The 11,933-nt window shown below is 45.7% G+C and overlaps 1 protein-coding gene across 1 annotated transcript in view; it reads left to right on the top strand.

Moving 5' to 3' along the window:
• Positions 1 to 11,933, top strand: part of MAP3K15 (mitogen-activated protein kinase kinase kinase 15) — a 78,930-nt gene that overhangs the window by 622 nt on the left and 66,375 nt on the right. Inside the window, exon 2 of the mRNA XM_004690080.2 lies at positions 3 to 123. Coding sequence (XP_004690137.2) covers positions 3 to 123 — 121 coding nt within the window. The remainder of the gene's footprint in view (positions 1 to 2; positions 124 to 11,933) is intronic.

The raw sequence follows: 11,933 nt of genomic DNA, 5'->3' as shown, positions 1-11,933 counted from the left end.
AGGCGGGCGCGCAGCAGTGCCTGCTGCGGGCGTGTGAGGCTGAGGGTGCGCACCTCAGCTCGGTGCCCTTCGGGGAGCTCGACTTCGGGGAGACTGCCGTGCTCGACGCCTTCTACGACGCAGGTGAGGAGGCGCCCTCGCCCCACGCCCGCCGCCCTTCCCTCCCCCACCGCGCCCTCGCGGCCCCTGAATCTCCTCACGGTCCGCGCTACCTTCTGAGGAAACGCAGCGTGGGGAGCATTACCCCATTTTACAGATGAGGAAAAAGAGGCCGCTGCCATCGAGAGCGCTTGACTCTCGTTGACCGGACTACCCAAAAAGCCGCCTTTAATCTAGAAGATACTAGCCCGGTCCCCACCAGTTGCCGGCGTGTTGCTTACGGCGTTGGCGCCCAGCCCCGGCCTTCATTAGAATCACCTGAGGAGTGATTTTTTCCCCCCTCAACTTAACGCTTTTAAAACTCCCGAAGCCCAGACCACATCCAGGCTGGGGACTTGCGACTAAGGCTTCAGGGTGGCTTAAGGCTGCCAGGTGGTTCCATCCTGCAGCCGCGAGCGCACCTCTGTGCTCTAATTGTGTGCCCGCGCGCCCTTGCAGAAATGCCGCAGCGTTCTCGTGCACCTTGGAAGGGGGCTCTGTCACCGGGGTGACATATTTTAGCCCACCGTGCAGAAGCCTGAGGTGGGGGTTCCGGGTGGCTACGCGCACTGTAGTGAGTGTGCCGTAAGAGCCGCCTTGGAATCGGTACTTTGGCTTGAAAAGTTTCCCCAGATGTGGAACCAGTTGTTGCCCGGCCTTTGGGCTCACCGAATCTTTGTTATCTGTGTGACGAGCCTCTGGCGCTTGGGTGACAATCATAGGCATTGTGCGCGAGACAGTAATTACCGGAGAGTCCTTGTGCCTTGGTTTTGCACCGCTCGGAAGGGCTGACGAACGCTTCCCCCAAAGGAAAAAGGCGCGTGAGGAGGTAGAAGGGGAGCCGCGCGGCGCGGCTCCGCGAGGGCTTATTGCTGCCCTTCCCGGGAGCAACGGCGGTCTGTTTTCTGCAGAGCAAATCCTCCCCAGCTGGAGGGGGCAGGGTATCCGGCTTGTTCAAACAACTGGCACCTGGACCGGAGGAAAACACTCTCGACATTTCTGCCGGCTGAGTACTCTTGAGCACAGCGTCTTTTTTGCAGAGTTGTTCAGGAGCCCACTTCTCTGGGAACTACCCACTTTTCTCAGCTTCTTTTCAATTGGCTCCAAATTTGGAGTTTGAACTATCTGAACAGTTAATTGTCCCTTTCGCTGGAAGGAACAGCTAACTGAGCCGCTTGCCTGCCCGTGCCAACCCTGGAAAAATTTGTGTCCAGTGACTTTGCATCCGTGGGAGGGGGGGAGTTTGAGGAGGGTGGTTGTGTATGTTTGGGGGGAACCATCCTTCGTCTCCTAGCAGAATCCCTTCCTGCTGGTGGACCGTGGAGGTTCAGTTAGTCGGGAAGCTCAGGCTTTCAGTTCCAGAGCTATACCACAGACAGACCATCTTTTCTTACTGTATGTCGAAGCTGCCTAGAAGTTTGAGCTGTATCCGTGTGCTTCCTTTGGTTAACCTTGGCTTGGTTGGTGTGGTCGTGACTGAATCATTGCTTAGCATGTTATGGCAACTAACAAATTCTTGTCAGGTTTCACACAGAATGCAACGACTCCAGTAAGTGGGTTTATGAATTAATCACATGGCGGACCCCTCCTGGCTTCCTTATCTGTACTCACATCTTTTTGGCCGGATATATAATCTATCATTTTGAGGTCTTTCTAGAAAGTCCTAAGGCCACACTATTCCATATGGCAGCCACTAGCCATAGGTGTCTATTTACCTTTGGTTAAAATGCAATAAAATGGTCAGTTCCTTGTTTGCATTAGCTGCATTTCAAGTGCTTGCTAGGCACAGTGACAGTATTGAGCATTTTCCTCATTGCACAAGGTTCCCTTGGACAGGGCTGTTCTAGAACGTTGTGCAGAGGGGAACTATTAAGCTGTTCTGACTCTGTTGTGGCAGATCAGAGAGGTAAGCCTCGAACTTTAAGCACATGCTAACCTTCCTCGAAGCAAGGCAAGGCTGTGCTTGAGTGTGTTGCCACCTTTGTCCAGTTTACAAGGCCCTGTGCACGGCTAGACTGAAGGTGCCCTTCCCAGTGTCTCAGCGGTTTGCTGCTGTGGGGGCCAGACAGGTGTTCATCCTGAGCAATAACAAGTGGACCTGCTGTGGGCCACAAGGGGTGAGTGGGGACTCTCTTACAGTTTAAAGAATTGTGGTAAAAGAGATGAAACAAACTTGCCTGTTTTAACCATTTTAAGCGCGCCTTTCAGTGCGTGAAGTACATTCACAGTTAGTGTTAGTACACCACCGATATCCTGCCTCAGTTTTTTCCATCATCCTAAACAAACTGTATCCCTTAAATACTAATTTGCCACTCCTCTTCCCCAAGCCCAGGGTAACCATTATTCTACTTTCTAGAAATTGCCTGTTTAGATATTTCAGATAAGTGGAATCACAATATTTGCCCTTCTGGATCTGGCTTATTTCACTTAGCATCATGTCTTTAAGGTTACACTATGCATCTCGTGCCAGCTGAGTGATCTCAAGCATCCGCTGACAGATTTTGGTGGTTTTGATCTTTGCGCTGTCAGGAATAGTGCCTTCATCACCACGGGTCTACATGTATCTGTTTGGGTCTCTGCTTTCACGGCTTCTGCATATATGCTGAGAAGTAGGATTGCTGGATCATGTGATAATGCTGTTTAAGTTTTTGAGTAACATCCCTTCTGCCGTTAGCTGGGGAGAGGGGAGGTGGTCATCTTTGTATACCTTGGGCCCAAATTTGATAGTTGTGATTCAACACTTACCCTTGGAGATGGATGACGATGCAAAAAAGCATGTTCATTTCCCCCCTCTCTGCCTTCTCCCCCGTGGTATGCTTTGACTCCTTTCGCGTAAGTGCCCATCTTCCTGCTTTCCCAGCAATCACAGTCCTCCGCAGCTAGCTTCCGGGTGTGGAACGTGTTTACCTGGAGCTGCTGCCTCTGCCTTTTAACTGCTGTCTCTCCCTCCTGGAGATTCACAGTGCTTGTGAACGCAGCCAAAACTGAGGTGTCCTGCAGGAAACCTGTGCGCCTCCATCTCACACTTTCCCAAGTGTTTGATTGTGGACATCCTGGCTCACAAGACACTCCGATCGAGTATGCTGGTTGCATATCTGATTCATAGCTAAGGTCCAGTCTCCTGAATACGATCCATCTATCTCCTGGGTGCACCTCCACCTGTCGATGCACGTTTACTCCCTGCTGTGGTGGTTGGTTAATGGCTGGTCTGAGTGAGGGCCTTCACCATTATGCTGATTCCAAGCCTTCTTGACTTTGCTACTAACTGTTCAGAGCAAGCAAAGCCCCTTGGGCAGGCCCTCTCCCACACTTCCTGGGGCACAAGTTCCCTGCACACCTGTTGAGTCTGGCCGTGCCTCACTTCCTTCCTCTCTGAACTTCATTTAAGTGCTGCTTTCCTGAGCCAGGGCCTCTGCTTCTCACTTTTTCCTCATTTATGTCTGCAGTAATTTTAAAAGGTGGGAGCTGTTGCCACCTGCAACAGGAGTCTTTGTATGAATATTCTCTAAACCCTGATAAAAAGACAAAGACAGGGTTTCACTGTCCAGTGTAGCTATATCCTGCAGATAACATTTTTCCTGGTTGGCTCGCACAGGAGTCATTTGGATACTGCAAAGTGTGGCAAAGCTGGTCATGTGCCCCGCAAAGACTAGTGCTTCTGGTTGTATTTGGGAAGTAGGGACCGCATTTTCCAGCACCTCTTGACTCTAGGTAGCACCTGTGACTGGTTCTGGCCCATGAGATGTAAGCAGGACTGATGTCTGTCACCTCTGGCCCCAGGTGCTGGCATGTCTGTACTCTGTCAGCCCTTTCTGCATTCTCCCTGGGGAGCTTCATTTGGGAGGTGGCAGTGGCATAAGACGAAGACACTTGGCTCCTCGAGTCATTCCCTGGCAGAGAGCAGTGTGTATCCTCTTTGCTTTTTGCATAAGCCAGAGAGAAGCTGAATTTGCTCCGGCTGCTACCACTTGGGGTTTTCTCAGTGGTCAGAGACTCCAGGTTGGCTTGTGAAAATCTAGCCCTCAGGCTAAAAATAAATGCCTCTTGGAACCTGTTTTTGTAAGAGAAAGTCAGGCCATCTATCATTGCATATGGTGGAGCATCAGTTTATAATACATGCTGATCGTGAGCCTCACCCTGTGCTGCTGTGGGCTAAGGAATTCAGAAATGAGGTGCTCACATGAGCTCGAGGCGGTCGTTACCCATGGAAGCCTGGGGCAGTGTCTGTTGTGGCAGCCTAGCTTAGCTGACCAGTGGGGCTCCCTGTGCATTCTGCTAGAAGTGGCAGAGAGCGTGTCTCGGCTAGCATTAGTGGTCTAACTCTGGTGTGTTGGCTTCTGTTCAAGAAGTAGCCTGAAAGGTGCCTTATACCTTCTATGGCTTGGCACGTGTTGTTTCCTCAAAAACAGTTTTGGATATGTAAAAACTGAAGGTTTAAATTGAAGATACTCTGGTGAGATGTGGGTGATGGTGATAAAATATTCACTTCATTTGCCATGCATATATGCTCTGCAAGTCTCTTTCCAGCAGGTATTGCCTGCCTTCCTGTAAGTAAACACTGATGGGTAAACCATCAACCTAGCAATTTCAGCCAGAAAGCTGCCAGTCTTTCCCTCATTGCCAAATCTTGTCCATTGCTTCCCAAAATGGTCCTCCAATCTGCTTTCCTTCCCTCTATGTGCCCCTGGTACCATCTTGGTCCAGACATTGTCTTCTCTCACCCATGTTCCTGCCAACAGTTCTGTAACTGGCTTCTCAAGGTTGGACCAGGCTTGGCACATTTAATCCATGCCATCCACCAAGAAGTCCTGTGTGCTGGCACCTAGGCCAGCCCACGCCTGTCCTCTGTCCACAGCTGGCTCAGCCTTCCCACCTCAGCTCCTCCAGGAAGCCTTGGTAGGCTCCTCCCAGATTTCTGTCAGCTGTGTGCACACTGAGTCTTGCTTTCCTAGCAAGTAGCACTATTTTCTATTTTAATTGTTTAAATTGTATGTAAATCTTTTAAAGATTTATTTATGCACACAAGAGCTGGGGTACAGGCTAGAGGTAAGGAAGGTGAGAGAATTTGCTAGAGACAGAGTGGGGAGCAGAACAGACAGATCGACTGAAACACACTGCCGAGGGGAGCAGCAGGTGAGACAGCAGAGGTCTGCTGCTCTGTGTAGGTCCGCTCCCTGGCCAGCAATTGAACTCATGCTGCCGTGGCTGTGGATAGCTTCATAGTGCTGCAACTTAACCCCTTGCACCACCAGGGAGGCCCTTGTGTCTAAATCTTACTGAAACAATTATGATTAAATAGCCACCGATCTAGTGATTGCTGCTCTGCCAGACAGTGGACTTGGGCAGCAGGTGCCACGGTCAGTTTTGTTGCTACTCCCAGTGACTGCTGAGAACATCTGTCCAGTTCTGTTTTTGGAATAACTCTCAGTGGACATGAATGACATTTGGCTTCTATAAGGGTGAAGCAAAACTTGTTCAATCTCCTCAAAAGGAAATCAGAAGGTGAGTTCCTGTAGAAACCACAGTGAAAATGATGACCAGGCATAGATGTTTCAAGTCTGGTTGGAATTTCATTAACAACTAAGATCTATCCTAATGACACCTTTCTGGCTCTGATCCGTGTTGCTCACTGGCATGTATCTTATAGAGACGAGAAGAACTCACGCTAAATACACTAGATTGAAAATAGTTGTTTGATTTGTGTGTCAGGAATGCCAATTCTTTTTGTTTGTCCACATTTTCTAGACTATATACTATTTTCTGTAGCGTGACATTTTATTTTAAGCAAGTACAATAAAGATTAAAGGTAGGGCTGTAACTCAGCTTCTCTGCCCCTCCCCACTGGAAAGTGTCCTTGTATTTAGGCCCAGGTAACCGTGACTTTACTTCCAGGGGCCAGACTGTCCAGGCCCCTGGCAGGACCTTGGTGGGACCTGATTGCTGGCTTGTCCATGAGGACCTTTCCCTCAACCATCTCCTCTTCAAGCTGCTGTTGTGCTGACTCAGTGACAAGCCTCTTTCTTTAGCTTAGCCACGTGGGCTACTAATGAAAGAAGTGTAACACCTGCAGCATTTAATTGCGACTTTGCTGTTTGAGCCTGCTGTTTATTTAAGATTATTTATGCATACAGAACTGGGGTGCAGGGGCAGTGAGAGGATTCACCAGAGACAGAGTGGGGAGCAGAACAGACAGATCAACAACAAAGTATACTGCTGAGGGGCGCAGTGGGCAAGACAGGAGAGGTCTGCTGCACTGTGTGGGTCAGCTCCCCCCTGGGAATCGGGGAATCAAACTCACATTGAAGTGGCTGCAGCTACCTTCATAGTGCTGTGCTTTAACCTGTTGTGCCACCAGGGAGGGCCCAAAATGTAGACTTTTTTTTTAGTTTTTTTTTTTTAATTATGAAAAATGTCTAGCATGTTTATTACCCAGCTTCAACAATTAACATTCTGCCTTCTTGATTTCTTATTTGCTCCCCATCCCCCACCTCATACTTGACTATTAAGCATTTTTATATGAAATATACACATTGTCATGCACAAATATTAAGCTGTTCAACTTTGAAAAAGGACTAAACCCATGTTTAGTCCCATTGCGATCTAGTTTGCATCATCCCAGGAAGGTCCTTCCCATCTCCTCCACCTGTTCCTGGCCCAGGCAGTGAGAGACCCAGGGTCACTACCAGCTGGATTTGCCTTTCCAAGAGCTTTGTATTAGGGGCTCTTGCAGCATCTGCTCTCCAGTGACCGGCTTCCTTTGCTCAGTAGGTTTTGGAGATTCATCCCTGTCCTGCATGCTCAAGTAGCTCATTCCTTGTTCAGTCCGAATTCATTACATGAATATGCACAGCTGGCTCGGGCATCCTGTGGAGGGGTATGTGGTGGCTCCCTAGTTTGGCGCTGTTCTAGGTGAAACTACTATGAACGTTTGTATATAGGTCATTTTGTGAACAAATGCTTTTATGCCTCTTGCCATAAGAATGGGAGTAGAATCAAGAGTAGGTGTATGTTAAACTTTATAAGAAGCTTCTAAGCCTTTCCCCAATGTGGTTGAACCATTTTATATTTCTCCCACCAGAGCGTGAGAGGTCTGGCGGCTGCCACCTTATCAACACTGGGTATTTTTGAGCTTTTTGATTTTGGCCTTGCTAGTGGGGAGTATAGTGGTTTCTTACAGTGGTTTTAACTCACTGCTCCTGGGTAATTAATGAGTAGCGCCTTTTCACGTGCTTTTCAGTCACAGAGATCTATTCCTTTGTGATGTGTGTTTAAACCATTTACCCAGCTATTTGGGTTGTCAGCTGACCTCTAAATTAAGGAATTCTTGATATATCTGGAATTCAAGAGCTTTGTCAGAACTTTATTTTGTGAACATTTGCTCTCAAACTGTGGTTTGTTTATTCGTCTCCTTAATGATGACTTGTGATGAGAAGAAAATTTTTATTTTGGTGAAGTCTGGTTTAGGGTATACTTCTGGTTGCCTTCTGTGTACTCCCTAGGAAGTCTCGTCTAACCTCAAGGATGTGGCTATGCAGATACTCCTGTTCAAATGTTTCACAGTTTTAGATTTCACATTTAGGTCCTCAAACAATTGCTCTCAAACTAAGACTTTTGCTAAGCCAAGCCTGACACCTTGCTTCAAGTAGCTCATCTGGCCCCGGGATGTGTCCCCCAGGAAATGCAGGGCATGCAGGTTATTGTTCAGGTAAATTGTCTGCTCTGTGCTGGGGTAAAAGCCGCCCTAATTGATCTGTGATGAAATGTTACCTACGTGTGTTCTTATTATGTCCTGCTGCCCCTGGCAGTAGAAGTGGCAGAGGGGAAAGCACATTAGCTTTATGGATCAAGTTTCAATTTCTATCCTGTCACTTGTTGGCAAGTGACTCTGAATAACTTACAAGAGCCTCATGTTAAAGAAATCTCTAGGCAGAGATTCAAGCACAGTGCCCTGCTCTTAAGTGCTCAAGAAACATCAGCGCCCCCATGCCAGCCCTCTTTGCCCACTACCTTCCCCTTGATCCCACCAGGGAACAGACCAGAGCTCAGTGTGGAAGGAAATAGGCTTCGTGAACTTAACCAGGACTCAGGGCTTTGGACAGTCATGATGTAGTGGGGTCACTATCTTTCTGTAGTCAGTGAGAAAGGTTTCCAAAGCTCACAGGTTGGGGTTCTATCCTAACTGCAGCCCGTGTCCTGTGCTGATGAATGGAAATGAGAAAAGGCTCAAATCCCCACTTGAACAGTACCTCTTCTTTTTGTTGAGGTAAAACATCTGTAGAAGGGGATGATCTAGGTACCCGGCTCCCAGATTTCAAAAGCCAACACCAGCACACCCCATAGTGGGATCGTTTCAGCTCCCCAGCCCATCCCTGGCCAAGTAACAGCTTCCCTCATTTCTTACCAGCAAAGGTGAGCCAGGATCAGACGGTTTGGTGCTTTTCGGCCCTGACCCCTTTCGTTCACCATTATGTTTGTGGGATTCCTCTGTTGTTAATACAGCAATAATTTGTTCATTTTCATTTGTTTCCCAGTTTACCTGTCTGTTGTTGAACATTTTGGAGTTCTCAGTTTGGCTGTGGTGAACAGTGCTGCCACTGTGAATATTCTAGTACGTTTTTTTCTTTTTGAAAAAGTTCTGTTGAGAGATTATTTATCCACTTCAAGTGTACAGTTCAGTGATGATACAGTCCTGGAGGTGTCGAGCCATCACTACCTAATTTCAGGCTACTTTCATTACCCCTAAAAGAAGCCTGTACCCAATTAGAAATCCTTCCTCATACCTGCCACTCACCTCACTCAGGGAGCCTTTATTCCATTTTGATTCTCTACCAGTTTGTGATGTGTATAAACGGAACCACATGAGATGGGGCTTTAGCCACTGGATTCTTTTACTTCACATGTTTTCATGATTCATCCATGTTATATCCTATAGCATTACTTTATTCCCTTTTTATTGCTGATTAATACTCTTGTATGGCTTTGCCAGAGTGTTTGCCTTTCGGCCACTGACAGACATAAAGCATGTTTCCACTTTTGGTGATAATGCTACAAATTTTTGTATGAACATATGTTTGCTTTTCTCTAGGAGTGGGATTTTTGACTTGTATGGTAACTGTTGAATCTTATATAAAATTCTTAATGATAAACAGAGCATATAAAATTAACCATCTTAACAATTTCTAAGTGTTTAGTGTATTCAACCTCCAGAACTTTATCAATTTGCAAAACTTTGTACCTATTAAACCTCCATTTCCCCTTCCCGCAGCCCCTGGCTTCCAATTTTTTATTCTCTGTTTCTATGAGTTTGACTACTCTGGATACTTTATATAAGTGGAATCATATGGGTTTTGTCTTTCATTTCAGGTCTTTTTCATTTAGCATATCTTCCAGGTTCATTCATGTTGTAGCATGTGTCAAGAATTTCCTTTTTAAAGGTTAGTAATATTCCATTGTAGAGATAGACCACTTTTTGCTTATCCATTCATCTATCAATGGACACTTGGGTTTCATTTTTCTTATACTTAACTTTGGGAGGAAATGCTATTCAAAAAAATGTTTTCCTTTCCAGAGAGGTTGCATCATTTTACATTCCCATAAGCAATGTATGAATGTTCCAATTTCACCACACCCCTGCCAACTCTTTTTTGTTTCTTTGTTTATTGTGAGCCTAGTGGATTTGAAGTGATATCTCATTGTGGTTTTGCTTTGAATTTCCCTGATAACTAAGAATGTTGTGATCTTTTCATGTGTTCTTGTTTATAGATCTTCTTTGGAGAAATGTCTATTCAGATTCTTTGCCTGTTTCTTTTTTTTTAATTGGTTTACCTGTCATCTTATCATTGAGTTGTAAGAGTTCTTTATATATTTAAGAGAAATCCCTTATCACATACATGCTTTGCAAATGATTTCTCCCATTCTCTAAACTTTCTTAATACTGCTGATCTTTAATGCATAAAAGTTTGAGTTTGATGTTTTATGTATTATGTTCTTTTAACCCCTTTATTGTTTTCTCAACATTTAGTTTCTCATTTATGTCTTTGGTGTCATGAAGCTGCAACTCAAAAGCTGCTTTTACTTTGTAAGTAAAGTTTTATTGAAACACATCCATTTATTTGTGGCTATTTTTGAGCAACAATGGCTACATTTGTGTGGCTTACAAAGTAGAAAGAAAAGGTTTGACCACCTGTTTATGTAATGCAAGCACATATGTATATACTCTTATTCTCCCATAATGAGAAGATTCCAGCCAAATACAATTACCTGCACCTTGCTTTTTTCCATGAACAGTTTATGGGAATCAGTATGTGGGAATCTCCCTTATGGTTGGACAGTATTTTGTAGAGTGGACAAATCATTTATGCTACCAACCTCTTTTTGAGCAATGTTTGGATGTCTGTTTTTTAGTTAAGCTGCAATGAATGACTTTGCACATGTGCTACTTGATCATAATATCACTGATACATTTTTATTAAAGAATAAGTGAACTTGTAATTCCATAGGTAGTGTCATATTCCCATCTCTGGCTTCTACCATCTTTTATATTGTCTTTCTTTACAGCTCTGTTAATTAAACAGGTTGCCACTTGGGGGGGGCTCTTGTTAATCTGATAGTTGAGAACTGATATTTCAATTTTCATTGTTATTTGTCTTCGGAGGGGTCTTTATTTCTAGGTGATCTTTCTGTATTTGGGCATAAACCCTTTGTCTTTTTTCTCTCTTGGTCAAATAGAATAATTTCTATTGTGTTATATTTAAATTAACTAGCCCCTCTATCTCCATTCTTCTTGTGTACCTATGTTGTGAGTTTTTGATTTGGGTTACTCCATTTTTTTTCATTTCCAAAATTTCCATTTGGTTCTTTTTAAAAACTTCTGTTTATTTGTTGAGACTTCCTATTTTCTCCCATTCTTTTCAGGAGTATTTGCCCTTACATCTTAGGGTATGTTTATAAGAACTCCTTTGAAGTCATTGTGAGGTAATTGTGACATCTCTGTCATCTTGTGGTGGGTTTGGTTGCTTGTCTTTTCCCACGTGAGTTGAAGCTTTCCTGCTTAGATTATGTCCTGAACATTTCCAGTGTCAAGTTCTGGGACTCTGGACCTTGTTTATAATCCTTTGCAATCTGTTGATATGTTTGCTTGAGCAGATATTCAGCCTGGTTGGTTCAGGCTACCCAGTTTCATTTCTGTTGGGCCATCAGTTCTCACTTCAAAGCTTTTCAGTGCTGTTGGAATGACCACATATTGTACCACCCTTTGGCCAGTCTGTACACTGGGTGGCGGGAGGAAAGGGTCTGTCTGCTCCCAGAGGCTTTGGTCTGCAGACGGGTTAGAGTCATACGTGCACAGCTTGGAGTAGAGGGATAGGAGCAAGAGTTTATAAACAATTTTATTTGGGTGGTTTCCCAAGCTCCTCCCTCTCCATGATCTCCTTTGGGCTTTCTGGTTTACTGGGGTTCCCTTTCCCCTTGTGGCAAAAAAGCTGGGGCTTTAGTTACTCCACTCTGCCTGAGACTTCCCACTAGTATGCCCGGGTCTGAGGAACACTAAAGCAGAGGGCACTCACTGCTCCCCCTTGGGACCAGAGTTCCCTGAGTTAAAGTAGTCTGCCTACCCTCTGGGTTCCAGCCACCTGTGGGCCCTACTGGCACAGGCTCGCTCTGCCACCAGTGGTGAGCGCTGGGATTGCAGGGCTTCCAGGAACAGAGGAAGGAAGTAGAGATGGCCCCACACTCATGAGCATAAGGAGGCCCCTTCCCCTCTTTTTGAGCCAGAGCTGGGGTGGCTTCTCCTGGTC

Source organism: Condylura cristata, unplaced genomic scaffold (assembly GCF_000260355.1).
Source record: "Condylura cristata isolate star-nosed mole 26May11 unplaced genomic scaffold, ConCri1.0 scaffold00027, whole genome shotgun sequence".
NCBI lineage: Eukaryota > Metazoa > Chordata > Mammalia > Eulipotyphla > Talpidae > Condylura > Condylura cristata.
Note: the sequence above shows the minus strand (reverse complement) of the source record. Positions and strands in the feature narration are given on the sequence as shown.